The sequence below is a fragment of the Python bivittatus genome, unplaced genomic scaffold (assembly GCF_059951505.1).
Source record: "Python bivittatus isolate LINGU-HERP-01145 unplaced genomic scaffold, Pbiv_v1 ctg000570_np1212, whole genome shotgun sequence".
NCBI lineage: Eukaryota > Metazoa > Chordata > Lepidosauria > Squamata > Pythonidae > Python > Python bivittatus.
This window is the reverse complement of record NW_028277097.1, coordinates 24,622,608-24,636,994: the sequence shown is the minus strand read 5'-3', so window position 1 is coordinate 24,636,994 and position 14,387 is coordinate 24,622,608. Positions and strand designations below refer to the sequence as shown.

Below are 14,387 nucleotides of genomic sequence, written 5' to 3'. Positions count from 1 at the left end.
CTTACTTTGCCTAGTGCGTGCATGAAAACATCTTAGGCTTAGACCATGTGCAGAAAAGAACAGACCTAGCGTAGTGTGTTTCGGATGTAATGTAACAGTCTGTTGTTCCATGAGTCAGTCTGGACAATATCCACCACTTCTCCTCAAAATGGGTATTCCGTGCAGTCAATTAAGTAGTTTTTCCCACATCCAAGTATGTTTTGGGGCTTGAAAATTGTCATTTTCTATTGGACAGGTAACACATCCCCCATTGTTCCATTAAATTAAGGATTTACTGTATTTTGAAAGAGAATAATATAGAATCTGGCAGATTTAAATTTGGTTTGTATCTAAAGTGATTTTAGATATGGATCTATGATGGAAAAGTGTTTTTTTGCTTAAGAATTCGGAAAGGGGGTGAGATGTATATTAAGGATAAAATTGGAGGGCTCCTTGAAAGATAAACTGGGGAAGTCTCTCCAGGTACCCCCATGTGCAAAATTTACATCCCTTTAGACCCACATGGTCGCATTTGAAATGGCTTTGAGAGCTGAGACTTTTTGGGCCACCATTTATTTCCAATGGAAGGAAAGTCATTTTTCTGTCTGTGGCACTGGGGTTTTGTTGGGATCTGTTTTCCAGTGGGCAGGAACTCTTGCCCCAGCCCACCTCTTGGTTTCTGCTCTCAAGGAAGCCACTATTCTCTCCCCCAACCCTGTAGAGCTTCACTCTACCTTTTATTAGGCACTGATTACATGCATTCCTCTCCCCGCCCCCGGCCCTCCAGCTGCTGTACGAATACTCAGCTATTGAGAAAATTGTCCGGGCACAAAAATCCCAGTATGCTTTCCTTTTATTGTGGCAGCTTATAAGGGCTCTTAAGTGGAATGGGGGAAAGGCAGCTTGGCAAGGCTCTCTTGTAATAACTGTTCAGAGATGCAGAAAAAGAGACGAACTCACACAATATGAACTGAAACCATGAATGGATGGATGAAGGGATGGACGGTGCATGTGTGAGACAGAGAAAGAGAGGGGGTTGGCTAGCAATTCATTTGCTTTTCTTTGTGTAGTGAGGGACATGAGGAGAACAGCATCTTATGGAAAAAGAAAATGAAAGGCCTTTTTTTGGGCCTTATCCTGTTGGTCACTGGATAGTTGGGGAGAGCACTGACTGGCTCATGGAGATCCCTGCATGTTCTCAGTTTGGACCTGCTCTGGAGGATTACAAACTTGTGTATGTGGCTGAAGTGCCCTAATGGCTATGTTAATTGCCCACAATAGTTGCACCTGACTTCACATTCACTCAGCCTCAGAAGCGCCACATCTCCCAGGGCTGGTCTCAGTCCTAGAGAATATCTCAGTGGCATCACATATAGAAGGGACAATTCAGACCTTGGTGACTTCAGATGGAGGATCTCTACCTGAAATCTTGGAGAGCTCGTGTCAGAACCTGCAGCAATCGAATGGCCAGAAAAGGACTGATTTATTAGGGATAGTAAATGCTAGGTCTGCTTGCTTTGATTCTGCCATTTGTAACAAGGGGGGAGGAAATGAAAGAAGACAGAACTGGTGTCATCTCGAAGGCCAGGAAGAAGAGGTGTTATCAGGGTGAGGAATTCACAAGGCCACGACTCGGTGAGAAAGGAATCTGGCGCCAAAGGAGAAGGGGGAGCAGAAGGGGTAAAAATAGAGGGAAAATTACACGGGCTTTAGTTTTAGCAATGCTTTGCTTAGAGCTGCATGTACCGTCCAATAAAGGAGATTTTATCTGAACCAGGCCTGGTTTCATGAGGATTCTTCTGGATTCGGATTTGGACATTGTGGGCCTGACAGCCAGTGCCCCATTTGAGGGGACAATGCTGAGTTAGATGGCCTCTCTTCTAAACTGGGAGAATGAGCAGGTGGACTGGGTTGGGCAAGAGAGGTGGTACGGGCACAGGGTGTGGGTGCCAAGAACAATCTACTTTTATGTGGTGTCTCTGGGTGAAGCCTGCTGGAGAAGGGGTGGCCGTAGCTAACAGTCAGAGCTCTGGAGGCCTGTATAAAACAGCCGAGTCTTTTCAAAGTATCAGTCCTTCCTCCCACAGTTTCTCAGAGATGCCCAAGCAGGAACAGTTGGACCGGGGATGGATGTTTCTTCAAGGATGCTGGGTTAGGCCCTGCGTCACGTGGGGCATGAGATCTTTGGGGGCTGTCCATTTACTCCAGAAACAGTTCATTGATGAAGCACTGGCTTCGGGCTCCAGACTGGCACCTACTACGGCATCCTGGGTGGCAAGCAGTCAGATCCAGCCCGTCCTCTGAATCACACGCTCAGCTGGAGCGGATGGGGGCTGCAATTATCTGTTCCTGATCTCCCGTTGATTTGGGAGAACTTGACGCAGGCAGCACTTGGTGCTGAGCAGAGCATCCATCCAGCAAAATTATACAGAAGCAAGCCGAGATGTAACTCGCAAGGCTAAACGTCTAAGTTCTCGTTCTTCCTGTCGAACTCTGATAAGAGCCACCTGCAGACCAGCAGGAAGTGATTTCACCCTTGATTACTGTGGTCCTGAGGACGTGCTAATCACTGCAGAGCGATGACGGGTAGGGACATATTGTAATTTCAAGGTGATTAACGGCATCCAGCGTAGTGGGCGAAACAAGGCGCTTCCTCCTCCTGCTGTCCAGCATCCGTTTGCACCCAGACACACGGATAACGGATTTACTGCAGCGTAACAGCCTCAACATAACCCAGAGCGCCTGAGTGGAATTCGTGTTGGCGCTGCTCTGGCTGGGTTCACACGACGCAGCGCATCCCAGAACTAGCCAAGCCCCTTTTCTTGGGCGAATCTTCCTCGTGCGGCCGGTTTCCCACCTTCTTGCTACTGCAGGTCCCGCTTTTCTCCCAGGACCGGTTTCCGTCAGTCTGATGAAGCGGGCGTGACCCGTGACATCCGTTCGCTCGCTCGCTCGCTCGCTCGCTCGGTTCACGCGGCCGCCCATCTCGCCTCGGGCCCTCCGGGCGCCTCCCCAGCGTTGAAAACCGCGGGCAAGCTGTGGATGAAAACAACATGCCTACACAACCGGGTTGCAAACCACTACTGGAGCACACGCACACGCACGCGTTCAAAAGCACGAAACGTCCTCCGCGGCGGGGCCCGCCCGAGGAGCGGAGCGGGCTGCGCGGGACCCTCCTCGGGGCGCCTGCGCGGCGCGAACCGCCCCCCGGCCGGGAGCATCCCCTGCACGTGGCCCGAGGCCCCGCCCAGCGAGGGGGCGGAACACCCCGGCCTTCTTTGTGACGTCACGGGGCTTCCAGAAGGCTCCCGCGGGCTTTCCTTCGGAGGCACGCGGAGCGCCGGCAGCCAATCGGAGCGGCGCGCGGGCCGGGGGCGGAGGGGGACGGGCTGGCGGCTCGCCCCCGTCTCCTAGAGACCAATGCCAGCGGAGAATGGGAGTGACTGGCGACGGCGAGGCCAATGGGAGCCGAGCAGCGCGGCCCGTCTTAGGCGGGGGGGCGAGGCGGGCGGGGGGGCGTGCCCCACTCGGCCCTCCCCTCTTCCCCCCGTTCTCCAAAGGGAATGGGCCCCGGTTGAGACGGGCGGCGCGCGAAGCCAATAGTGCGCCGGGGGCGGGGCGGCCGGGCCGTTGCTAGGCGAGGGCGGGTTCCCGTCCGCCAGTTGCCCCGGCTCGGCCGAGCGGGCGGCGGCAGCGGCGGCTAGGGCGAAGCGGAGCGCGGCGCGGGAGGTGAGTGGCGGGCGCGGCGGGGCAGGGCCAGGCAGGGCCGGGCCGGGCCGGGCCGGGCGGTCCGGCGCCGCCTCCGCCTCCGCCTGGGCCGCGGCAGGGGCCGGAGGGGCGGCGCGGCGGGAGCGGCGGGGGGCGCGCGGGCGGCGCTGCGGGGGCGGCGGATCCGCGGCGCGGCTCCTGGCATTCCTCAGCAGCCCGCGCGCCGCGCCGCTCCGCTCCGCTCCGCTCCGCCGCTCCGCGCCATGCCCGCCGTCCTGCTCTTCTGGAGCCGCCTGGAGAGGTAGGTCGGCCGCGGGGGCCGGAGCCCCTCGCCGGCCGCCCCGCCCCGCCCCGCCGCGGACCCGGGACCTGCTGCCCCGGGCTCTGCTGTCCGCGGGCGTGGAGCGCGGCGTGGCCGGACCCTGACCCCTCGGACCCCGGCCGGGCAGGGATGCGTGAGGGGGAGCGCCCGGCCGGACCCGCTTTTCTGCTGGCTCTGGCTCTGGCTCTGGCTCTGGCTCTGGCTCTGGTGGGGTCTGAGCGGGTCTGGGTCCGGGTCCGGACCCGGCCGGACCCGCTTTTCTGGTTGCTTTTCGCGGCCGGCGCTGTTGCGTGCGTGGCTCTGGCTCTGGCTCTGGCTCTGGCTCTGGCTCTGGGTCGGGTCTGGGTCAAGGTTAGGAGGGTTAGGTGCGCGGGGGACATCCGACCCCCCTGCTTTAGCGGGGCGCCCCCGCTGCCCGGCCCCCGGTGCGCTCCGCGGGCATGGGGCGGCTGAAGCGGGTGGCGGGTCATCCGGGGGCCGTGTCGTGTTTTGCCACGATCTGGGGCGGGGGTGCTCCGGGGTGACCTACAAGGCTTGGCAGCCTTCCCTGGCATTTGACGTCAGGCAGCCCCCGCGCAGGGAGATCGCTCCGCGGCGGAGCAGGCGGGCGCTGCTTGGGTGGGGGGCTGCCTCCGCGCTCCTTGGAGTCACCAGCCTTGGGTTGGGGGGGCGCCTCTTCCTCAGGGCGCCAAGCGACTACAGCCAGGTGCCCCGCTCCTTTGTACCCTGTGAATCTGGCCGGGTTGGAACTGTCCTGCCTCCTTTGGGAGCTGAAATCTCCCCCCCCTCCCTCCCTCCGGAGTGTTTGTGTGTGTGTGTGTGTGTTGGGACCCTTTGCTGCTGCCCCACCTGCCAGAAGCTTATTTCCAGCTCCTGATCTCACCCATTAACTTTGGGAATTCTTGCTTTCTGTGTCAGCAACGCTCGCTCGCTCCTTGGCGGCGCTCCCTGCTTCCCTAGAGCAGAGGTGGCGTGTGGGGGGTGCCATGCGCTCCCCCTCCAACCCAGGAGGCTGTGCTGGATTCTGGGCTCAGCTGGGGAGCAGCGAGGGCCCCGTGCCCAATCTGGCCGGGAGTGGGGGCCAGCGTGGCTCTTAGCTGCCTTCCTTTACGTCAGGGTTCCCCAAGTTGGCCTCTCCAGATGTGCTGGACTGCAGCATCCATCATCCCCAGTCTGAGGCATCTGGCTGGAGTGCCAGAGCAGGGCCAGCGACTTGTGCGCGTGTCCTTGCTTGGGAATGGTGGGTCCTGCAGAAGCTCTGCCTCGGGGCGTCCCCGTGGGAGAGAACAGCCAGAGGGCCCCTTCCGCCTCCCTCCAAATTTCTGAAATTCAGCAAAACGGTGCATTCAACACCTTGGGCTCTCCTTGTGCCTCCTGTGCTTTGGCGCCACGAGGAGAGGGCGGGGAGATCTGGTGGCACCCCTGAGCCGAGGGGCGCATCCATTTGGCTTGGCGCCCTCCAGAGCTGGGTCGGGGCCTCCGCAGCGCCTAGAGGGCAGCACCACCACCCCTCGCCTCTCATGCCAGCCGCTGGTCCCAGCAGCTCTGGCCTCGGGCGGGCGGGCGGGCGGTGCTTCCCTGCCGTGGCGGCCTCGCCTTCGGTTCAGCTGGGCTAGGAAGCTCTTTAAAAATAGCCTGCCACCATCGCAAGATGTCTCCGTCTAACAGCTCCATCCTCTGCCGTCTCCCCGCCGGTACACACTGGGAACGTGTCCCTGCGTGAACTCTCAGCTGCGCGTCGTTCGAGGAAGAGTTCTTTTAAGGCAGTCTGCCGCCGCCGCCAGCCGCGGTCGTCGGGAGCCGGCCCTCCTCGGCCCCTGTGCGGCGGAGCGGGCGGGCGGAGGGTCCCCTCTGCTGTCCCTTCACGCCTCTTCGTGGGCAGGGCAGGAGCGGGTCACGTGGTGTCCTCCAAATAACAACTGGCCGGCTCCCCGGCGGTCCGCCCCTTCGCTCGGTCTTGATCTCCCTCTCCCTCCCTCTCCCTCCCTCGTGCAGGAACAAGGAGTCTGCGTCTGGGACTGTCACGGCCATGGGGAAGGACTACTACAAGGCCCTGGGGATCCAGTCGGGGGCCAACGAGGATGAGATCAAGAAAGCCTACCGCAAAATGGCCCTCAAGTACCACCCGGACAAGAACAAGGATCCCCACGCGGAGGACAAGTTCAAGGAAATAGCCGAGGCCTACGATGTGCTGAGCGACCCCAAGAAGCGGGCGGTCTATGACCAGTACGGGGAGGAGGGTAAGCAAGCCCGCTTGCCTTGGCCGGGCTGGGCACTTCTTGGGGTGGGGGGCGGAAGGTTCTCTGGTCCCCCAACGCTTCCTCCTGGCCAAAGGCCACAAAGTCAGCCAGGAGCCGCTGCCCCCACGTCCCTCCCGATTCGCTGTCGGGCAAAGGCAGTTGGGGGGCTGCAGAAGAGGGGCCCCTGGGGGCTTCTGGAGGCAGGGGCAGATCCAGGCTCCTCTCTGCCCGGGGCCCTCCGAATGGGAGTGGTGCTGGGGGCCGGGCTCCTCCTGGCTCTGCAGAGCAGACGGGTGTTTGCGGGACGATGTGATGCGTCGAAGAGAGGCCCTTCCCTGCGCCGTGAGGGGGGGGGCGCCGGTGTCTTCTGCTTCCTTTTCAGTCCATGCTGCTGCTGGTGCTGCTGCTCTCACGGGATGTGCGTGTGTGTGTGCGTGTGCGTGTGCGCGCTTGTGGACCTGAAGAGCCTTTCCCAAGTTTAGTAATCGCTCCTTCTTTCAGAAGCTATCCCGGGCCATTTGGCAGCGAGGGAGCGTGGCAACTTTGGCAGGCTGTTTTGTTGTTGTTACGGAGGAGCTGGGAATAACTGAGAGGCCAGGCAAAGGCATAAATTAAATAAACAAACAGGGGCTTGACGGCTGGAGTTGTCCTGGACTTAACTTGCCGAACACAAGCCCTGGGGTCAAGAATTTTGGGCCCATTTGCCCGGCCTTGCATAGAACAAAAGGCCCCTGTTGGGGCTCAGCTGCGCCTGTCTGCTTTGCTTGTGTTCTGCATCCCCAGTGCAGATTTTGAAGAGTGAGGAAGGGAGCAGGGAAGGGGACAGAAGCAGCCGATGGCACTGGGGGGAGCAGGAGGGGCACCAAGGCTGCTGCCCGGCTGTAGGACCCCCGCTGCCAATGCTCTCTCTCCCCTTTCTGCTCCACCTCCTGACCTTTTGGAAAGCAGGCAGCTCTTGGGCCTGGAGGGCTGGTGGGGGGAGAGCCAAAGGCCTGGGGAGGAGGGCAAGGGAAATTGGCTATTCCTCGGGGAAGTTTGGGGGGCCTCTGGCTTCCAGCAGGGTCTAAAAATAAAAGCTCTTTGCTCTCGGCTCTGAGCGGACCTTCTAATTATGTCGGAGCGGTGACTGACAAGACCTGATTGCTCCTGTTGCTGTTCCTGGGGAGGAAATGAGGTTCCTGAAGATCCTGGGAGAGAAGCCCATTTACATGTTTCCCCCTTGGAGGAACTAAATCGGGCAAGAGGTTAGAGTTATAGAGAGAGAAAGTGCCCCCACCCCCCAATTTAGCCTGTTCGTCAGAGAAGGCCCACTTCTGGGAGGGAGGAAATGTTCTGGCCACAAAGTGGGGGCCTTGTCTTAGGGGCAGCCCCTCCCTTTACCCCCTCCCCCTCCTTTTGAGCAGCACTCTTCACTGCATTTGTGCTTTCTGCTCTTAAAAGCTGACAGCTGCGGGTTGGCTGCTCAAGCGGGGTCCAGAAATTGCTGGCCCAGCTCTCAAGGCCCTCCTGGCCTTCTGCCCCTGCTTTCCTCCTCCACCCGCTCCTTGCCCTGTGAATCAGAGGGCTCTGCTGAGGAAGCCCCCCCCCCCCAACAGGCAGCTGGGTTGGGCTGGTCATCTTGAAGTGTTTGGGCCCTTCTTCTCCCACACAGCCTGTTCTCCCCCTTGGGGCCGGGTTTTCTGTGGCAGCTGCTTTCCTCCAGCCCTGCCGTTTGGCTTATCTTGGAGTCCTTTTCATGGATGATTTGGATCAGCGAGGGTCCCTCTGGATGCAGGAGGGACAGAACCTTTAGTCAGATGTCTCAGGGCCTTCTTCCTGATGCCTGTCAAAAGCACGGTGTCTCTGAGTATTTGGGACGAATTGCAAGACAGCCAGAACGTGTTAAAAGTAAGAACTTGGGAGGCCTTCCTTGCATCCATGCAAAGTTAGAGGGAGGAGGGCTCTGAACTTGTTTCTCTCTGGTTCTTTGGTACTTGAGCAGAGGTTGTGAGGCACGACTATCGTTCTTTGCTCAGGGGGACGTCGCTTCCTCTTCAGTTAACGTGGACCGGACTGGTGGCTTTGTCCTTGCAGAAGGCTTCCGTGGAGTCTGGCCGGCTGAAGCGCTTAGACCCTTGTGATCAGCCTCCCCGTCAGAGGGGGTGGAGTGCCCCATGGTGCTTAATCTGGACCCCGTGTTTCACGGTTGAGGGGGGGGATCATCCTGGGGTGCTGCAGATGCGCCCACTCCTCTTTTGCCAGTTGGATAGCCACCTCAAGGGTTTGTGCGATCCTCTTTTTCCCGCTCTTCTTTGAGAGGCTTGTGCAGCCTCCTGGTCAAGGGCCAGAGCAGGTCTTGTGTGGAGCGTGCCGAGGGCTGCACTCTCAAAGCAGGCTGGAGCAGGGCCAGACTTTGAGGATGGGGCTGAGGTTGGCCTGGATGTCAAGGGCTGTAGGTAGGCAAGGGCTGGTGACTCTCCTTTTGCTCCTGGGCCAAGCAGCATCTCTGGTCTGTTGCCTGCTCCTTCACTGATCGTTCCTTTCTTTGGCTCTCTTTTAGGACTCAAAGCTGGTGGTGGTCCTGCCGGCCCTTCTGGGAGCACCTTCCACTACACCTTCCACGGGGACCCTCATGCCACGTTTGCCTCCTTCTTTGGGGGCTCCAACCCCTTCGATATCTTTTTCAGTAGTGGCCGATCCAGGGTCTTCAATGGCTTTGACCATGAGGACATGGATGTTGATGACGATAGTGATGATCCGTTCAGTGCTTTCAGCCGTTTTGGTTTCAATGGCATCAACGGTGTGCATCGGCGGCACCCAGAGCCCATCCACATGCGCCGGAAGGTGCAGGATCCGCCCGTGGTTCATGAGCTCAAGGTTTCTCTGGAAGAAATCTACCATGGTGCTACTAAGCGGATGAAGATCACCCGCCGGCGGCTGAACCCGGATGGGCGAACAGTGCGGACAGAGGATAAGATCCTAAACATCGTCATCAAGAGAGGGTGGAAGGAAGGCACTAAGATCACCTTCCCCAAGGAAGGAGATGCTACCCCAGACAACATCCCAGCTGATATTGTCTTCATTCTGAAGGACAAGCCACACACTCATTTCCGTCGTGATGGGACAAACATCATCTACACAGCCATGATCAGTCTTAAAGAGGTGGGTCCTTGGGTGGGAACAGCTCTGTTGGACGTAGGGTGCTGATACCAAGTTGATGGTGTTCATGCAAAATCACGGAGGGCTGACATTGGGGACAGCTGGCTGTCTCCATTGGCTTTTGCTGGCCCTTGGCTTAGTCTTCTAGTCCTACATAAAATAAGGAGAAAGAGCACATGAAGGAGCAGAGTTGGTGTGCAAGGGTTTGCCTCCTTTCTGAGGGACAGAGGTTAGTGACCCTCAGGACTGGAGAACTGGGTCCCGAAGGGAGGAATGAAGGTCAGCACACTGAGGCTCTTCTGTCAGACAGGCAGGGAGACCTGAGTCAACAGCTTTCCCCAACATAGCCAAGGTAGGTCGTGGTTGCATTTTAGAAGGTGCGTGCCTTTTTCGCCTGTCCACGTGGTCTTAGACAAGATGAGCGGAGGGTCTATTTGCATGGTGGCTAAGAGTCAGTACCAACGTGATGGCACATAGTTGCCTTTCTTCCCTTTGTTTAAAGACACTTCAGGGTTTCAGTAAATAGAGGGAACCGATGGAGTTACTTGGGTCCGACTTTCCCCCAAAATAGCACTTGAAAACCAAAATTAATATTTTTCCCCCCAGGAGGAGAGGTTGCCAGGTGTCTGCAAGCTGGCCTAACCATTAGGCTGTTCTCCTTTCCACCCGTTGCTATTTCTCCTCCTTTTCCTCATGCCGTGTTTTGGGAGCTCAAAAGCTTGCATGCTGTCAATGGCTCCTACTAAAGATATTGCCAACTGTGAATTTTTCAGCTTTTGTGACAAGATGCTTCTGTTCTTGCCACCTGGACGCAGTTCAGCAGGGAACATCCTCCAAACTGTATTTTTTGGGAATGGAGGTGGAGTTTTAATTTTTAGGAGAGGATGTATGTACAGGCCTCCTGTCAGTGGAGCCCCTTAATCAAATTAATTAATTAAACAGGGGCATGGCCTCTTGCAGAGTAGAGCACCCCCCAGCTGGGGCCCGGCCTTGGCCTCTGCTTCTTCTTGGAGCTCTCTGCCATTGCTCTTGGGAGCCCCGGCCGTCACCAAAGGCGCAGTCGCTCTTTTCCTGAGCTGCTCCCAAACTCCTCGATGCTCAGGGATTCCCCTGGCCCTTTCTGACCAGTAAAGAGAAGCCAGCAAGTGGTAGAGGCCAGGTGTTACGAAAGAGTAATCTCGGGAAAGATTAGCAAGCGTTCAGCTCCTTTTGAGCAGATTTGGGGCTACCTGTTTTTCCACGTGCACTTCTGAGGTCTTGCTGTTGGGCTGCACGGCCTGTTCGTCTGGCTCTGACAAGTGGAGTTCAGGGGCAGGGAGGCAGGCGTGCCAGCTGCTGCCTCTGAGCCATTCCAGCTCCTCGTACCATGGCTTGTTGAGACCAGCACGTTGGCAAGAACCACCGGAGGATGGTCCATGAGGGAGAGCAGGGTGCGGGAGTGGGCAGAGCTGGCTGCCTGTTGGGTAGCTGGGCAGGAATGGTCCTCCAGGAGAGGGAGAGAAATTCCCTACCTGTTCCAGATGCTGGGACTGGCTTTGCTGTCTGTGGTTGGAGAGGAGGGGGCAGGAAGAATTGAGGATGGTGGTGGAAGGCAGGAAAGAGACTGCGGTCTTTCTGACAGCAGACTGAGCCTCAGGGTGTTTTGTTTGTGGAAAAATGGGAGCCTTGGAGGCCATGGGGCAAAATGGGAGGGGTCTGTTTTGGGTTTGCTGTTGGGGGGGCTTTACTTTTGCTGGGGGCTCAGGATGGCCCAGGAGGTGGCAGAGGCAGGTCTCTCATTTTTGTTGGGTGGCACCAGCGTCAGCCTCTTCACGGGGCTCCAGACCTTGTCCTCTCAGGGCTGCTCTTCCTGCCCCACGTGGGTCACAGCTGTGACCGCTTTTTGGCAGCTGATTGGGTCAGCCTTGGGCAGAAGTAACCCAGTTCTGGCCAGGCTGGAGGTGGCAGCACTCAGAAGCTTCAACTTCTGGAAGTTGGCCCAGGCAGGAGAAGGGAGCAGGGCCTGTCTTGGGCTCCTGCCCACCACCTGGCCCTGACAGGCTGGGAAGGCCGCAGGAGGCTGGTCCCCTAGTTTTGGCTAGGTTGCCCAAGGGCTGGGGCTACATGAGGCCATCGAGGCTCATCCTCAAGCTGTCTTGCCAGGGCTTGGTCTCTGAGGGGTTAGGGTTGTGCCCCAAGATGCCCTGCAGAAGTTCTGGTCTGGGTTTCCTGCCGCCCTGCTTCCCACTGGCAGGGCGCAGCAGCGTTATGGCCTCGAGCGGCCTTGCTCATGCCGGGTCTCTCCTTCCTTCCTTCCAGGCCCTCTGCGGCTGCACCGTCAACATCCCCACAGTGGACGGGCGCGTGATCCCCCTGCCCTGCAGCGACATCATCAAGCCAGGCACTGTGAAGCGGCTGCGTGGGGAGGGCCTGCCTTTTCCCAAGGTGCCCTCCCAGCGTGGGGACTTGATCGTGGAGTTCAAAGTCCGCTTTCCGGACAGAATAGCCCCCCAGACCCGTCAAATCCTCAAGCAACACCTGCCCTGCTCCTAGAGCTGCTGGGCCGGGCCACGCCTGCCTGCCAGCCTGCCTGCCTGCCTGCCTGCCAGCCAGCTTGCCCTCCAAGCAGCAATACTTCACGCCGCGCCCGAGCCGCATTGCACCTGACCCGGGCGTCGCCCCAGGGCCCACCTGCCTCTTGCTGCAAACCATGTCCTCCCGTTGCAAGAGACACGCTCTGGTCTGACTGTGCCTCCACGCCCCCCGGCAGCTTGGCTCACTTCAGGAGGTTCCCTTTTGGATCTGGTGTCCCTGCTTTGCGTGAGCCTCGGGGGTGCCAGGTCCGCTCCCAGGGAGCTTTTCTTCTCCAGAGCCTGGCTGGGGAGTGACTGTCCATTTTTCATCAAGGAACACCAGAGCCCTGTAAATAGACCCCGGCTCCTCTCCTCTTTCCTGCCCACTCCGTCTGGATTGCAGCCGGTGGGGATCACAACGCCAGCCCCGTCCTACGCAGCAGGAGCAGACCCCAGCCAGAGCTGGATCCCCTTCCCGTGCCAGGCACGGAGAAGGCCCGCCTCTGTCCGCCTTCTGTTTGCGCACGCAGACCCTGCGGCATTGGACCGAATCAGCCCTCTCCAGCAAGCCACGGCCTGCTTTGAGACGCAGCAGGGGCCTGGCGCTCGGGGCGCTTTGGACGGAAGGATCCTCTTTGTATTCTAATAGAAATGTCATAAGGACTAGTCTCTTCCTGTCTGTGTTGGGTTTTCCTCTTAATTCCTCAGGAAGGGCTGGCGGGGGGAGGCACGAGGGGCCTCCCGGCGGAAGGTGGGCGGGAACGGGAGCTGCAGGGCGACCACTGAGGGTGCGGGGGGCTGGGCTGCTTCCGGTGGATCGCCAGGTGGTGGTGGTGGTGGTGTGTTTTCTGGGGGCAGGAGGGCAAGCCTGGGTGGGCAGAGGGGCGTGAGATCTGCTTGGGTGCTGCTGGGTGCGTAGGCTGTCTTTTAACTCTTCAGGGGGAGATTTTTAAAGAAACGTTTCTTATCCTTGACAATTACGTTTTGCTTTAGGCCGGGGCTGGCCGTGTTGCCGGGCCTGGAGGGGACCGGGGGCAGGTGTCCAAAGCTGCTTTGCCAGACAGCATCTTGTCACCTTCTCCATCCCCCCCCGCCCCCCTGAATTAAAAACTTGTGTCAAGACTCTTCTGTGGGATTGTGGACTTTCCACCCTTTCCGTTTTGAATTAAAACAGTTTCTCTAACTTAAAACGGAGGTGACCCCTTGGGGACCCTTTCAGTCCATAGCTGCCAAGGCACCCAGGGTGACCTCCCCCCCTCCTTTCAGGTGGGTGGCGGAGCCGCGGGAGGCAAGCTTGGCTTGGCCGTGGTCGGACGGAGGCTCCGGAGGCCGTGCGCAGCCACTTCCTGTATAGTTGTACAGAACTGAACACTTCCCTCCTTTAAATGTGCAATGTTTTGGGAGAAGATAGAACCGTGATGCGGTGTGGAACTTGCCAGCCGTTTGGATGGTTCGGACAAGGCCTTTTTTTTCACCCTCCGATGTGTGTGTTTTCCCAATACAAAAAAACGGTTGCTGACTCTGCGGGCCAAGAGGACGAGGCGGAGGGGGCCATGCCTTGCTGGGGTCTCTCCGTTTCAGGGAGACCCCGAGTGGTTTTATAGCGTTTTTTTGGAATTTCTCCTTTTGTAATGTCCTGTATTAATATTTAAAAATAAAATATTTTAAAAGTAGGTGGTTGTGCCATCTGTTTGTTAAGCCCCAGGGTGGTCCCCCAGCCTGGAGCGAGGCCGGTGTGTCTGCAAGGACCATGGTGGAAGAGCCCTGAGCCAGATTGGGGCCCTGGCTGTCTAATGAAGGGGCCAGCTAGCAGCCCAGAAACAAGGGCTGGCCTGGGCCCTTTGAAAGACGGGGCCATGGGCCCCCAATTGCCCAGCCTGAGAAATCGGTTGCGTGGCATCCGTTCCAAAGGAGGCTTGGTGCCGGCAGACGTGCCCCACCTGAGTTGCTGTGTCTTGTCAACAAGTCCCAAGTTCTCACGCAAGTGCCCAGTCCCTTTTCCGAAGGACTGAGCTCCCCCCAGACCCTGCACCCGTCCGCCCTTCTGTGCAGCTCCCCACCCTGGGCTGGAGGGGGAGCGCCCCCTCCAGGCTGCCCATCAGGGCCAAGATGGAGTTTGGATTCAAAGGCAAAGCGGGGAGTGGGCCGTTGCAGAGCCCCTTGATTTGACTTCTTAAAGCGCAGCCCTGCAGGTCTTGGGATCATGTTGCTGCCCTGTGCAAACTGATTTTGGGAGTTGCAGATGCGTCTGGCACAACCTGGCAAGCCCCGAATCCATTCTAAATGGAGCCCCTCTGGCAGCAAATTCCACCATGTGCCTTTGCTCTCCGTAGGTGAAAAAACATTTCCTTCTCTCAGCTCTGATGGAGGATGCAGGGAGGGGAGGAAAAGCTTCTCCCTCCAGATCAAATGCTGCTGCTACGATGTCATGCCCCCCCCCCCCGCCCG

General features: G+C 58.3%; 1 protein-coding gene across 2 annotated transcripts; it reads left to right on the top strand.

Annotated features, from left to right (window-relative positions):
* The first annotated feature begins 3,573 nt into the window (after positions 1 to 3,573).
* On the top strand, positions 3,574 to 13,612 carry DNAJB5 (DnaJ heat shock protein family (Hsp40) member B5). 2 transcript variants are annotated; one of them, XM_088152767.1, is made up of 4 exons: positions 3,574 to 3,708; positions 6,005 to 6,249; positions 8,789 to 9,390; positions 11,686 to 13,612. In XM_088152767.1, the coding sequence occupies exons 2-4, from the start codon at positions 6,039 to 6,041 to the stop codon at positions 11,917 to 11,919; spliced, it is 1,047 nt and encodes a 348-aa protein (XP_088008893.1). In that variant the 5' UTR covers positions 3,574 to 3,708; positions 6,005 to 6,038; the 3' UTR covers positions 11,920 to 13,612. The 2 variants fall into 2 exon arrangements, with proteins under 2 accessions (XP_088008893.1, XP_088008892.1); XM_088152766.1 differs by lacking the exon at positions 3,574 to 3,708 and adding an exon at positions 3,756 to 3,988.
* Positions 13,613 to 14,387: the final 775 nt, after the last annotated feature.

Bases quoted from the DNA above. Each gene is read 5' to 3' on its own strand.
- DNAJB5 (XM_088152766.1), top strand. From the start codon at position 3,951: ATGCCCGCCGTCCTGCTCTTCTGGAGCCGCCTGGAGAG. The intron at 3,989-6,004 runs GTAGGTCGGCCG...TCCCTCGTGCAG, and splicing joins TTCTGGAGCCGCCTGGAGAG to GAACAAGGAGTCTGCGTCTG. The intron at 9,391-11,685 runs GTGGGTCCTTGG...CCTTCCTTCCAG, and splicing joins CCATGATCAGTCTTAAAGAG to GCCCTCTGCGGCTGCACCGT.